This window comes from Polypterus senegalus, chromosome 2, assembly GCF_016835505.1.
Source record: "Polypterus senegalus isolate Bchr_013 chromosome 2, ASM1683550v1, whole genome shotgun sequence".
NCBI lineage: Eukaryota > Metazoa > Chordata > Cladistia > Polypteriformes > Polypteridae > Polypterus > Polypterus senegalus.
In genome coordinates this window covers 136,555,349-136,570,645 of record NC_053155.1, presented here as the reverse complement: position 1 = coordinate 136,570,645, position 15,297 = coordinate 136,555,349, and the positions used below count along the sequence as shown (strand labels likewise).

Genomic DNA, 15,297 nt, shown 5'->3' with positions numbered 1-15,297 from the left:
GTAAACTCTGTTTCTGTCCTCGCTAGAGCTTAATGAATGGATTATTTGTATGTGTCATAAAAACATCTTTAGCATGCAGCTTAATGCTTTTGACGTTATACAAACAGGCTACTCTAGTGGATTATCTCTGGATATACAGAGTATAAGGGATAATTACAGCATGTATATGGCATTTTTTTATCTTCTAATAAGTTTGTGTAGTTTACTTTCTTTAGTTATAAATCATAAGGTAAAATAACACTGTTTTTTGATGACATCCAGATGCCTGTTGCCTCCTGTTAGCATATAGTTGCCAGGATACTAAAGAGTGCACCCTGTGGTTTATGCAAAATGGTTTGTTGCAGAAGTACTTATTACATTACTGCCACATGGTGCCAAAGCTTATTTGGTCTTAAAAAAATCACTTTATGCCTGCGAAAGTACTTTGCCTAAGATCTGTGAGACACAAAAACACTCAACCTACTTAAGTGCATTAAAAAATTGAATCACTAATAACCAAAATTATTAAATCTTCCAACCTTTAAAAGAATACCATTTGGCCAGATACCCAAATATGAAGATCTGATGACTCATTTTGTAGTTTATAGATGCGAAAATGGACAAGCAGTTGCTGGTGAAACATTAAATGTAATGCTTGTTACCCATGTTATGCATGATGTACTGTGTGGCCTGTGAGCTTCAGTTGCAACCAGCTGTTTTGTTATCCATATTGATTCATTTAGATAGGATAGGTATTTAAAACTAATATAATTATTGGTTATATATATATATGGAAAATTACTAAATACTGAAAATGCATTTTTGGAAGACAAGTTGCATTTTTTAACAATAAATTAATCCCAGAACTCCAATTTGGAATGAGAGATTTTGAAAATTAGATAAACAATACCTTATATGTGTTAATATTTAGTATATTATGGTTAGACTATTTGGTAGTACACACCATCTGTGTAGTGTGGCATAGAGACTCTAATGTGCCTTAAAAAGTATAATATGGATAAATAGTTTTTCTTACAGCAGTAATAATGAGATGAAATATTTGTGATCTCATAAATTAAATATTATTGCTTTATTACTTTATTAGTTGTGCAAAAAAAAAAGCACGTCCAATCCGGCTCAGAATTAAAGACAGAGAGTAAAAGACAAAGTAGAACTTCATAAACACGTTCACAAACGTTGGCGCTATACACATGCAGAGCATGTTAGAGATTATTAAAGCAGTGGAATTCGAAAGGCTCAAAAAAAAAAAACGTTGTTGTGTTATACATGTGGAGAAAGTTAAAGAATATGAAAGTAGGAAAATTAGAAAGTATAAAAAAAGAAAGTAAAGATCGCAGTAGTGCAAACAAATGGAAATTATTACTCGAAAAAGGGAAAACAATTGCCACAGACCAGGTGTCATTGGGGGAAAAAAAGCAGGGCAAAGAGAGGTCAGAAATAAAAGACAGAGTAGAAAACAAGGTAAAACGTCATAAATAGGTTAAAAAAACAAGGGACAAACACATGCAGAACAGGTTAGTGATAATTAAAATTGGAAGTCAAAAGACTCAAAAAAAATGTAGGCGCGGAACACGCAGAGCAAGATACAGAATATGAAAGCAGAAAAAAATGACAGTGTCAAAACAAAGAAAGTAAACATCGCATTAGCGCAAAGAAACATAAATTATTACTCTGAGAAATAATGAAAAGGCGAATAGAGATCGCGAGAGTAAAGCAAACAATCAAAAAATCAATACATGCTTTTGTGCTTTTAAGTATGCCAAAGCACCGTGATAAAGCAGCATTTTGTAGAGGAGCGTCCGTATCCTCTAGGCAAAAAGCCTCTGTGCAAACGGCCCCTCTGCTCACACCCCTTCTGTCAGGTAGAGAGAGTGAGAGAGACAGAAAAAAGCAAACAATCAAGCACCGCGCGGGAAGCATATCGTATATCATTGAGGAGTTTTATTTAATATGTAATACATGCTCTGATTGGGTAGCTTCTAAGCCATCCGCCAATAGCGTCCCTTGTATGAAATCAACTGGGCAAACAAACTGAGGAAGCAAATACTATAAATTAAAAGACCCATTGTCCGCAGAAATCCGCGAACCAGCGAAAAATCTGTGATATATATTTAGATATGCTTACATTTAAAATCTGTAGTGGAGTAATGTCGCGAAAGTCGAAGCGCGATATAGTGAGGGATCACTGTATTCTGAAAACCAAACACGGGGGTTGGCGAGCGAAGCGAGCAGGGGCAAAGTCCCCTAGTGTGTATATATGTATATATATTGTTCTATATTTACTAGCCATGTGCGCCCAACTACATTGCGCGTGTTAAAGTTGTCTGTGAAGGGCTCCCTGTTTAAGCGCGGCTGCCAGTCGTGAACTGGGCCCTTCGTCGCACAGCATTATGATTTTTTTTAAGGTAAACAAAATTACAAAAGAAAACCCTCGGATATTGATTCGATAGGAACGGCCTACTCAGAATCACTGTCCGAATCGTAATTATGTGGTGGTGTAGGAGCATTTCTGCTTCTGTCCGTTCACAGTCTGTCTCAGTTTCACGATGCTGTCGTTTCCTCTCATGATCTCTTCTCAACCTTTCTCCAATCTCGCAGGTTGCTTTGTGGCAATCCAAAGAGTAAGGCAATATACATGGAGCAATGGTTATAAAAGAGGGACACATAGGTATCCAGGCTCTTTAAAGCATAAATAAGGATCAGTTCACTGACATGTGAGCAAGCCACGGTACAACTGTGAGACGGCTACAACGTAACAATAATAATTTCCGGAATGTGCTGTTACGTTGTCATTCATTTTACCCACTGTCTTTCATTCACATGTTACGTAGGCACGTACCTTTTATCTTCAGCAGTCTCATTCTCTAACCAGGCCTCAGGAGCTAACCAGCGTAACACTGTCCACCACCCCTTTCGTTATTCCGGCACATTGTTGACATCCGTGAGTAACAACAATGTACTAAACTGGAAGGTGGTCTATGCATGTGTGGAATTCACGGACAAACAAAGATCAAGATCTAAATGAAGATCTCTTTAGTTAATTTAAAGCACAAAAATTTGTTTAGTTTAAATGTCTGTGTTTTGAGGTGTGACTGGCGTACTACAGTCTTCAGTAGTATAAGCCTGGAGGAGATTCTTAATGCATTGCCTATGTTTTAGCTGTCTCTCTACTGCCATCTAGTGCTTCTTCTTCTAATTCATTCGCGGACAAACAAAGATCAAGATCCAAATTAAGATTATATATAGAGGTTTATATACTGTATATTAATAGAAGCTCTGTAAGCTCTGTATGAAGTGTATGTGTGTAGTAAGGGATAATTAGGGCAAAACACTGCAAGAACATGAGCAGTATGGCTACAAAAGAAAGTAAAGCTCAGAAATTGGATTTTATGTGTTAGTTAGCCTCCACCATACCTAGTAAGTGAAAGATAGTATATTAAATAATAATGAAGTTTAAAATGTTTGACTCGGGGAGGCTAGCATGCAATCAAAATAAAGATGCTTCAGACATGGTATGCATCATATGTGAGAGTTTGTGTTTGGTTTCCTGATTTCAGGGAAAAGGTAAGTAAAATTAAGTAGCAATTTAGATATTGAGAAGATAAAGGAGCAGAATTTCACATTTTTATTGAGGCTGGATAGTTTCATATTCCCATTCACACTTCGAAGGATAGCTTGTGTAAATGGACTGATGCATGAGCCAGTTTGAGAACAATGCAAGAACAAGTGTGAATTGAAGCATGCTGATGTCTTCACAATGGTGAATTAGACAGTTATTTTCCACAAACTGGATGAAATTACACTTAAATTTTTGGTTTAGAAGCACATTGACTTTGAGCTTGTACAGTCATCCACACAGCTGTGAACCTGAGGTTATGTGGAGGATAATGCCATTTATTCAAAGTTGTTCTTTTTACAAAGCATATGCATATATTTTATATGTGTGTGTATAAGCAGATAACAATATATTGATTATAATCATCAACTTTTTTTAATTAATTAACAAAGTTAATGATAAAAATGGCTTCTTTAGTGACAGCTTATTTAGCCAGAGAGGCTGCACAGATTGGGGAAAATGATTGGATACTTTACAGTCAAATACTTTAGTCATTGTTAAAATTTGTAATAAAGGAGATACTAAGATAGATGTTTTTTATTTTATTGTTCACACCTTATAAACATGAATTTCCAAGTAACAGATGGCGAGAATCGCTTGCCTGTATTATAGAAAGGAAAAGGCATACACAGTAAAGTTTTAGGAACTTGACCATATTTAAGATTTAAAAATGTAACACTGAATTGAAGAAAGAAAAAAAATCCACATCAACCAAATGCCAAAGAGCTCTTTTTTTTAGATTTTATAAAGCTACTTGACCCCACAGTAATGGTATTCTTGATTCTGAAATGATTTGTCTCAGATTTAATCGAAGCTATGTTATTTAATTTTTCAAATGTTTCAAATTAGTTATGTCATTATTTTATAGAATACATATAAAATTATTTTTTATAATTGTGTTTTATGCAGTTAATTATTAATTTAAATGTGATATGTAGTAATATTTAAGATTTATTGTTGCAACAGAAATAAATGTCTGTTCGGTTTGCTTTTTCATATTTTATACTTGACAGAATCTGTTGTTCTTTTATATTCCAAGCCATTCTATTAGTTAAATAAGCATTTCAAAATTTGCATGTGATTTATACCCTGATTTACTAACAAAAAGTCTGGGATAGAATATGGGTCTCATCATTGAGCCTTTGTTTAGGTTTTGTTTGTATGTATTTGATGCTGAGTGAAGTTAGACTTTTAATATTCTACTGAGAAATGCTAGACTGACAAACTATTATTATTTTTTTTTTTGCAGAGCCCGTAATATATACTTTTGGGAAAAGTGTATATAGTTTCTTATTCTCTTCTACCTGTAAAAATAATGTTGAACTGAGATACATAATTGATATTAACACTGTAGTATAGTGTAACCTGTAACGTGAAAAAATCCATCCACCAAAGTTTTGAATTTAAGTTACAGTTCCAAAGTATATTGTGGCCATAGGTATACTGGAAAGGCAAGGACAGAGAGACAGTGCTTCTGAATTGTGAATTGCTTCACTATAGAAATTTGTTTCTTCTCTTCTTCTTTGTAGTGCGCATAAAGATGGAAAAAGAGATGGGTTGTCCAAGGATAACATTTTGCTCAGGGGATGCACTATACGAAATACAGAAGAAGCTATAGGAATAGTAATTTATGCCGGTAATTGACTTAATTATAAAATGTTAAAATAATGAAATGTTAAAATAATCTGTATATTTATAGAAAAATTTGATTAATTGTTAGTGATAATTATTATTTGTTAAAAGTGAAGATTGTACCATTTTGTACAAGAATAAATTGACAGCAGTACAGAAAGAAACTATAGGTAGTGGCATTTCTTCAAGAATCCAGTGTTCTAGCTTTGAAAATGTTTCTCAGTTGTTTCCATTTAGAGAATGCATTTTCTCCCTTTGCCTGTGTGGGCTTTCCTTCTGTACCAGGAAGATGTGCAGGTTAAGATAAGTGGTGATCAAAAATTGTATGTAAGAAGGCCTAGTGATGCACTGTTGTTTCTGCCTGTGCTGTTCATTACCCTGTTCCAGTTCCTACCAGGTTAGTCCCCATCCCCATCATGATCCTGAGTTGGATTAAGTGGATCTGCAAATGTTAGATTAGGTTATGTTATTTTTTTAGTGGACAAAAGCTTATATATATATATATATATATATATATATATATATATACAAGCTTATATATATATGTATGTATGTATGTATATATATATATATATATATATACAAGCTATATATATATATGTGTATATATACAGTGTATATGTGTATATGTATGTGTCTGTATAATATAGATTACAGTGGGATGCAAAAGTTTGGGCAACCTTGTTAATAGTCATTATTTTCCTGTATAAATCGTTGATTGTTACGATAAAAAATGTCAGTTAAATATATCATATAGGAGACACACACAGTGATATTTGAGAAGTGAAATGAAGTTTATTGGATTTACAGAAAGTGTGCAATAATTGTTCAAACAAAATCAGGCAGGTGCATAAATTTGGGCACCACAAAAAAGAAATGAAATCAATATTTAGTAGATCCGCCTTTTGCTTCCTGTAGGTTCCAATGAGAGTCTGGATTGTGGTTGAAGGTATTTTGGACCATTCCTCTTTACAGAACATCTCTAGTTCATTCAGGTTTGATGGCTTCCGAGCATGGACAGCTCTCTTTAACTCACACCACAGATTTTCAATTATATTCAGGTCTGGGGACTGAGATGGCCATTCCAGAACGTTGTACTTGTTCCTCTGCATGAATGCCTTAGTGGATTTTGAGCAGTGTTTGGTCGTTGTCTTGTTGAAAGATCCAACCCCCGCGCAGCTTCAGCTTTGTCACTGATTCCTGGACATTGGTCTCCAGAATCTGCTGATACTGAGTGGAATCCATGCGTCCCTCAACTTTGACAGGATTCCCAGTCCCTGCACTGGCCACACAGCCCCACAGCATGATGGAACCACCACCATATTTTACTGTAGGTAGCAGGTGTTTTTCTTGGAATGCTGTGTTCTTTTTCCTCCATGCATAATGCCCCTTGTTATGCCCAAATAACTCAATTTTAGTTTCATCAGTCCACAGCACCTTATTCCAAAATGAAGCTGGCTTGTCCAAATGTGCTTGAGCATACCTCAAGCGGCTCTGTTTGTGCTGTGGGCGGAGAAAAGGCTTCCTCTGCATCACTCTCGCATACAGCATCTCCTTGTGTAGCGTGGGCCGAATGGTTGAACGATGCACAGTGACTCCATCTGCTGCAAGATGATGTTGTAGGTCTTTGGTGCTGGTCTGTGGGTTGACTCTGACTGTTCTCACCATTCGTCGCTTCTGTCTATCCGAAATCTTTCTTGGTCTGCCACTTCGAGCCTTAATTTGAACTGAGCCTGTGGTCTTCCATTTCCTTAATATGTTCCTAACTGTGGAAACAGACAGCTTAAATCTCTGGGACAGCTTTCTGTATCCTTCCCCTAAACCATGATGGTGAACAATTTTTGTCTTCAGGTCATTTGAGAGTTGTTTTGTGACCCCCATGTTGCTACTCTTCAGAGAAAATTAAAGGAGGAGGAAAACTTACAATTGACCCCCTTAAATACTCTTTCTCATTATAGGATTCACCTGTGTATGTAGGTCAGGGGTCACTGAGCTTACCAAGCCAATTTGAGTTTCAATAATTAGTTCTAAAAGTTTTGGAATCAATAAAATGACAACGGTGCCCAAATTTATGCACCTGCCTGATTTTGTTTGAACAATTATTGCACACTTTCTTTAAATCCAATAAACTTCATTTTACTTCTCAAATAGCACTGTATGTGTCTCCTATATGATATATTTAACTGACATTTTTTATCGTAACAACCAACGATTTATACAGAAAAATAATTACTATTAACAAGGTTGCCCAAACTTTTGCATCTCACTGTATATAGAGAGTAATGAAGAAGAGAATGAAAACAAAGCAGAGTGCCATTATAAACAATGTTACACATCTTTCAGTACTTTCAGCTGTTGAATTACTCAGTAAAGATGTGTTAAGAAACACTATTGGGTTTAATTTGTACCAGGGGCAATATGCCTGCATAATGCCTCACTGTGCCTGTAACTGCCAAGTAAGCAGTTTTCTCTCTTTTTTTTTTTAAGTCATTCTGGTGTGTTTTCAGACCATTATGTGTATACAGGTAAAATTCCATTATAATGAAGTGCCAGGGACCTAAAAAATATCTTGTTGTAATGAGATTATGTATTTGTTACTATAGTGCTTTCTTTAACTTGTATCCAGGCATTTGCAATCATTTCAATAGCTTCTCTCGCGTTACTTTTAATCTCCTCCTACCTACAAGTTATGCTGACGAGAAGTTTTCTCAGCATTTACTTGCGTTAATACACTTTCAGGGTGCAATGGCTGAATCGCTGCCGTGCAATTGGGTGGGAGGTATTCAAAGCGAACATTATCTGAATGTGGAAGCATGTTGTGGGCAGCACAGTTACCAGTCAGGAGCCGAATCATTAGTTCTTCTTCATATTGTGAGGTGTCTGAACTATTTTGAGAGCCCCCACTCCCCACCCAACGGGAACGACATGCTGAAGTGTGTCCTGAAGCGCGATTACAGCGTCTGTGGATTATTGTTTGTCCGTTGCTGGCGCAGGGCAGTAGGAGGCTCACATCGCTGCAGTGAAGTGTCACAGAAGCAAATCATAAAAGATCAAGGTCATGCTATAAGTCCCTGGGCAGGTCCCAAGAGAGTTTACAAACCTCACATTTTCTTGAATGAGTGTCGCATTAATAGGAATTTTTCTTGAACGAGCATCACTGAACCACATAAAAACTGATTTTTCGACGTCTTCAAATGCAGCAGTTCACCTACATTTGCAACCTGAGATTTTTCTACTTTTTTTGCTCTGTCTTTCAAGAAAGTTGACAGTGTCGATGGTGAAATTCCAAATTCACTGGCAACGTCTTTTTTCTTTGTCTTTCTTTAAACTGTTATCGTTTTTCCGTGTCTGCCGTTTCTATAGGAGGATGACAACGAGTTAAATTCCAATGGATGTTTTTCAAATGTTGACGAGTAATAAGTAAAAGGTTTTACTGAAAACCGCAGGAAACAAAAAAAGCAAAAAAAAAAACAGTTCGAAGAAAGAAAAAAAATTACAATGTTTCTGTTTGGGATCGTTGTGCACAACTGAGCTGCGGCCACAGAACTAGCTGCTCTGTGGATGATTCATTCAGGCATTTAAAGGTCTTTTGTGCACTTCGTTGTAATGAAAATATCTGCTGAATGTACTTCGTAGTAACGAGATTTCTATAGACTTGTGTCACATGGGGAAGCTGTTGGGACCATAAAAATACTTCGTTGTAGTGAAAATTTTGTTGTAAAGATATTCATTATAATGGAGTTTTACCTGTATTTATTTATTTAATGAGCTTCTGTAAAAAGACAAATCTCCCCGGGGTGACAAATTAAGTTCTACCCTCATCATATATGGGTAGACATATTACTATTTATGTTTTTTACTTTTAAGGTCATGAAACCAAAGCTATGCTCAATAACAATGGACCACGTTACAAGCGCAGTAAACTGGAAAGACAAATGAATGTGGATGTATTCTGGTGTGTGATCATCCTTTTCACTATGTGTTTGTTTAATGCTGTGGGTAAGTGGCTTTCGAATATCATAAAAGTTAATACTCATAGTAAATTCAAGTATCTCAGACCTAATATATAATCAGAATTATTTTTACAGAAAAAAATCTTGTTTTTTATATTTTAAATTCCTGAAAGTCAAAGAATAATAAAGTAGATTACTGGAGCAGTTGGGTCAGTGTACTTTTTGGTATTTGAAATTTCATTTTTGAAGCAAAAACGAAAATGTAAGTAATTTTCAGATTTAGATTTTTGATTAAGGAATAAAATGAGGGAAAATAAGGTATTTTTTTTTAGTCCAGTGGTAACAAACAGCAGTCATAAACTTAAAATTACACATACTTTTCTGGATTTATTTGTGATTCAAATAATGAAAGTGTAATAGCTCAGAAACAACAAAACAGACATATTTTCATTTTTGGAAACCTGAAGTACTACTTCTGCGTGATTTTTGACGACATGTGCGAACAGTCCTCCTCACAACACATCAAGCGACGGCCTTGAAGTTACACTGGCATCAGCAGAGGATGGACCATTAAGTTGTTTTTCGTAACAGTAAAAGAGTGACACTCCGGGATGAACACTGAGTTGCATCTTTCCGGTAAAAATACCAGCTTTGCAAACTTTGCTTCATTGATGTAGCAGTTCTTTTATGAATGTTATTGTTGTTACTTACTGTGAAACAGCTAAAATTTGGTGATTTGATTTACTAAAAATAAGTCTGGCAATTTTTAGAGTGCTAGCATTTTGAATGGTTGCTCATTGACTTTTACTGGCTACTATAGCTAGTAAACGTTTCGAGTATCAACAGTGCACACAAGTGTAACACGTTAGGAGAGCAACATGATTTACAGAAAGTTGCTGTTTCACAGTACGTAATAACAATAACGTTCATAAAAGAGCTGCTACATCAATGAAGCAAAGTTTTTATTTTTACCTGAAATATGCGCAGTCATGTCCTCGTCCCAGAGTGTCGCTCTTTTACTGTTCCAAAAAATAATGGTTGTTTGTTACCATAGAATTAAAAAAAATACCTTTTTTTTCCTCATTTTATTCTTTAATCAAAAATCAAAATCTGAAAATTCCTTTCATTTTCGTTTTTGCTTTTAAAATGAAATTTCAAATGCTAAAAAGTACACAGACCCAATTGACACAATCCAAATGTTTTTAAATATTTATTTTATAGGTAATGACATTCATTTTTAACATAAAGACCACTGCTCAAGTGTTACTGCGTATATCAAAAGATAACATACAGAAACAAATCATTCATGAAGTTCCTTGCCCTGTGTCTGTAGTGTGAATATTCTTCTCTTGTCCATTTTTGGGTTTTGCCTGGGTACTGTAGTTTAATCACACATCTCAAGATGTGTTTTTTAGATTGATGGGTAATTTTAAACAGTTATTGTTTCTGAGGTTTGATATGAAAATGAATGTTGCCTGCCATGGTCTGATGCCCTGTGGCTTTCTATTTTGTGCGCAGGGAGCCTGTGGTCCCTGTTCTCGCACTTACAACTTGATAATGGAATAAGCTGGTCCAGAGCATGGATGACTTTTATTATTAACCTCTTTAACTATATGATAACAATTCATTTATTTTTGCTCACCATCATAATGTCTATATTGTTAACCTTCAAAAATATACCTATAAGTTTCCTTGGGTAAACAGAATAATTCGATTAGGCCTATATCAAATCTTTTAGTGGTTTTAAAGAAACAGAATGTGCTGGGGTTTTTTTTGGCTGTTTGTTTTTTTCTTTAACTTTTTTGGGTTTGGCTTGGAAATTGGATTTTTAACATTTTTTTTTAGGTCATGGACTGTGGGTTTGGCAGTATGGAGATAAACGACCAGTGTTTGATGTTAGCCCTGAAGGAACGGACTTATCTCCTGTCCTTTCTGCGGTGTATCTTTTTCTTACAATGATAATTGTTTTTCAGGTAAATATTCATAATATTTGTTTCTAATACAAATTGGAAGCCCTGGTACAATTATTTAGACATGTGTGAGTTGTGTACTGATGCATCAAATTCTCTTAATTGTGCACACACCAATATTTGTTTAACAAATAACTGCTTCAGTGTTTACTAGTGCTTGAAGTGGAACCAAATTACTGACAGTACTTTTTTTTATGGTGATACAGTGACATTCAGTCAAAGAGTTAAGGGTTTGGGGGTGACCCGTGAAGCTTTGAGCACTTGATCGAAGAGCCCGTGAGTGCTGGCCCACTTCAAGCACTAGTGTTTACTATGATTGTGATCATTATCTGGTTTCAGTATTCATGAACAGTACTTTCTAAATTTTTTACGAAAAAAAATATCTTGGTATATAGACAAACAACATGTGTAGTGTCTTTTAGATCTGAATTGATGTTGCAGTTGATTTTATGTTTGGATACTGCCTTTTTTGTTCCAGTAACTGACTGTTCATTTATTTGTAGGTGCTCATTCCTATATCTCTTTATGTATCTATTGAAATTGTTAAAATATGCCAAGTGTATTTTATTCACCAAGATTTGGATTTATACGATGAAGAAACGGATTCCCACCTTCAGTGCCGAGCACTTAACATCACTGAAGATTTAGGACAGATACAGTATATCTTTTCTGACAAGACAGGAACACTGACAGAAAATAAAATGGTGTTTCGAAGATGTACTGTAGCAGGAGAAGAATACTCTCATGATGCCAATTGTGAGTTGTTTTTTATTAATATGCTTTTTCTTTTTTTACCCAAGTATTTTTAAAATCCATCCATACATTTTGTAATTCACATGTCCAGTTCAAGTTCTCTAGGAATCAGAGCCAATCACAACAGCGCTGGACGTAATACAGGAACCAACACTAGACCAGGTGCCAGAGTATCCAGGGGCATATTTATACACATCCAGCCACACTCATATGAGTCCAGTTTTGAATTACCAATTAACATCTTTGGGATGTGAAAAGAAAACACTCACAGATATAGGGTGAAAGTACAAACTCCTCACATACATGTTAAGTCATACTTGGTTGAGAAATATGCATTTAGTTTTGCGTATTCATTTCAAAAAAGTTACTATTTTCCTAAAAAAAGAATTTCAAAAAACACTTGAGTCCTAGTAGTCTCTTGACTGTGTTTTTTATGTGATGTGACCTCATTAACGCCCTAGTCTTTGTTCTGTCAGTGTGAGTCTAGTACTGAAAAGTAATTCTTATACTGGCTTTTTTATTGTAAACTTGTGTGGTCATCATAGGTTTATGTATACAAACAAAATGGAAAGGGTTATCTGTCATTCATGCAAAAACTCATGCACACCTGGCCTTTGAAGCTTGATTTTGGTTTCAATTGACAGCTTATTCCATGACACTCACAATGCAACCCATGATTTGGACATCTGGCCAAAAATTTGTTTTTTAGAAGCAGAGGCATACATTGCCTGGCATGAAGTATACCTAATACCACAACACAAGCAAGGACATCGCATGTCTCAGAACTGAGGTGTGTGTATGTGGTGTGGCATACAGGAACAGAAACCCAGTGACATCGGCAGGAAATGAAGCATGTTACACCCAACATTGACGTTTATCAACTGTGGGGCACAGAATGCAGGTGCCACAATCAGTTGACAGGTAATTTCTCAAACGTATACTCCTCTGACAAAACAAAGACATACATACTATTTGACCAAAAAAAAAAACACATGCTGTGAGTTCATGGTTACAATGAGATGGCAAGACACTTCCTTACATACCAGATCAAAAGATAAGCCTAAACTTCCCAAGGACGTTCAAGAATGAAGGGCTTAGAATGCACACACAGTGTCAACAGCTCCATATGCTTTGCATCCATGAGCATCTATATTGATAATCCCTTGGAGCAAATGCATGTCAATGCGGACACGCTCAACTCCTGCAATGCACATCGCACAGGCAGCACCACATCACCTTCTGCTAAGTGTCAAATACAACATAAGAACTTGATCACAACACAAAGTGATACACATGATCATAATAGGAACTGCTGCACATCAGTGGTTGCCACTGACAGTGATGCACATTTTACATGCCAATGACATGTGCTTAGACAGCGGGACACAATGCAGGTGTGACAAACACCACAGACTTCACCGTTGGACCAGATCAGGAGCCATTTCAAGAGAGACAATGAGACAAACTTAGCCAGGCACTGCCAGACATGCCACGGTGAAAGATCAGTCAAAATTTATGCAGGAAGTTCAAGAATAACATATCACGCTGACAGATCAGCCAAAACGTACACAGGAAGTTCAAGAATAAACAATAGCCTGCATATACAGACTTCTCTCCTCATTTGCTTACAAAACAGCAAGGTTTCATTAACGTAAACAGCCCTTACGCCTAAGCCTTTAAAAATACAAGACAAGTTAAGGAAGAAGTAAGACTACAAACACAGATGTCATAAAGCTTCCAGATGTTAAAAATACTTCCTTGTCACATGATTGAACCTCCAAGCGGGACAGATCCTTGGTCACGTGTTAAAGTATCACAGCACTTGAAACTCCAAGGGGGAAAGATTGACTGTTGCACTGTCACATCATTTAAAATTCATGGAAGGCTCCCACTCCCTCCCCCCATGCTCCTCAATTGAATGTTTCACTATTGTGCTGCTTAAAACCTTCAACAACCTCCAAAACCACACCACTCCAACACAGACAAACGTCATTCAGCTCCCAGAAGTTAAAAAGAAATTCCTCACTGCTTATACACAAGACCAATTCTGTTACAACACACAACACTTCAGGCTTTTGCTTTAATGTTTCATAACATTCTTGCATTGGTTAGTCTTTACATTTCTAATGCTCTTTTTTCAATAAAACATTTATTTCTTTTTGGATTTCCACATTACACCATTTCTGCCTATGTTTTCCTTCCACATTTATTTGAGACCTGGAGGAACGTATAGGTGGTATCAACATTTTCTTACCTTTGCCATCTATTACAGCCTGTATTGATAATCCCAAAGTATTTGGTGTCTACATGTTCAGAATTCATAATCAAGTTAGTCATCATATTGGTGGTCTTTACAGCTTTAAATGCCCTTTTGTTTGAGTACCAGAGGTCCATGTGTTCCACTAGTAGTCATTATAGTACAGTGAAATTCTTATTCGCATCTACTAAACAACATAACATCATTCTCACCCCAGCCTTGAAACCTGTCTACATATACATTACAAGACTATGCAATCATAAATGGGCTTGATCTGTATATGCAAGGTAAATTCAACTTTAAACCTTTCTGTTGCTAACTAAAATTTGGATAAATAAGCCCTCTAGATTTGAATATAAGGTTATTGACAGAAATAATTACTGCACTGACAAAGTCAAGAAATTGAGGCATTTCCGTTTATTATCATTCTTTGAATATTTTAGTTTCAATTCAGGATTCATTTAATTGTTAACTGCAAACCATCTATAACCATCTGTCATCTTCTTCTGGGCCTCCAAAAGATTTATGTAAAACATTTTATCATTCACCTCAGTTGTGTTATTAAACCTTTATCTTCATTTGAAGATAGATATTTATCTAAAGTTCGATTGCAAAAATGATTTGTAACATATGCAGTCCTCATATTTCAATTGGCATTACTTTACAAACATCACCCTTATGTCTGTTTCACAACTGGCCTTGGGCTACTTTTTATTATTGATTGTTTCACTTGCAGAGCGTTGTGTTTTTTTAAGAAGATAAGGTAAAGCCATGCTTTAGAACTGAGCTATATGAAATTATTTGTAAGAAACCATTGACCAAATTTAAAACCTTTAAACCCTTTGCTGATTTTGTAACCTTGCAGTTAAGTTTGAATTTTATTTTTATGTCTGTTATAAAAGAAAGTGGCATTAATCCACTTAAATTCTAAAACATGTATAGACATTTTAGATTTATTATTTTCTTAAACAAATGTTACTATACACTGCAGTAAAATTATTGATGCTTTCAGTTGTTCCATTAATAACCACACATTCAGTCAGGAGAATTATAAGTATGTATAGAATATTATCTACTTCTGGGTGTTTTTCAATGAGTGTATAGGAATTATAAAAA

The 15,297-nt window shown here is 35.7% G+C and overlaps 1 protein-coding gene across 1 annotated transcript in view; it reads left to right on the top strand.

Annotated features, from left to right (window-relative positions):
- Positions 1-15,297, top strand: part of atp10a (ATPase phospholipid transporting 10A) — a 199,142-nt gene that overhangs the window by 101,455 nt on the left and 82,390 nt on the right. Inside the window, exons 4-7 of the mRNA XM_039744692.1 lie at positions 5,146-5,252; positions 9,116-9,247; positions 11,047-11,174; positions 11,675-11,927. Coding sequence (XP_039600626.1) covers positions 5,146-5,252; positions 9,116-9,247; positions 11,047-11,174; positions 11,675-11,927 — 620 coding nt within the window. The remainder of the gene's footprint in view (positions 1-5,145; positions 5,253-9,115; positions 9,248-11,046; positions 11,175-11,674; positions 11,928-15,297) is intronic.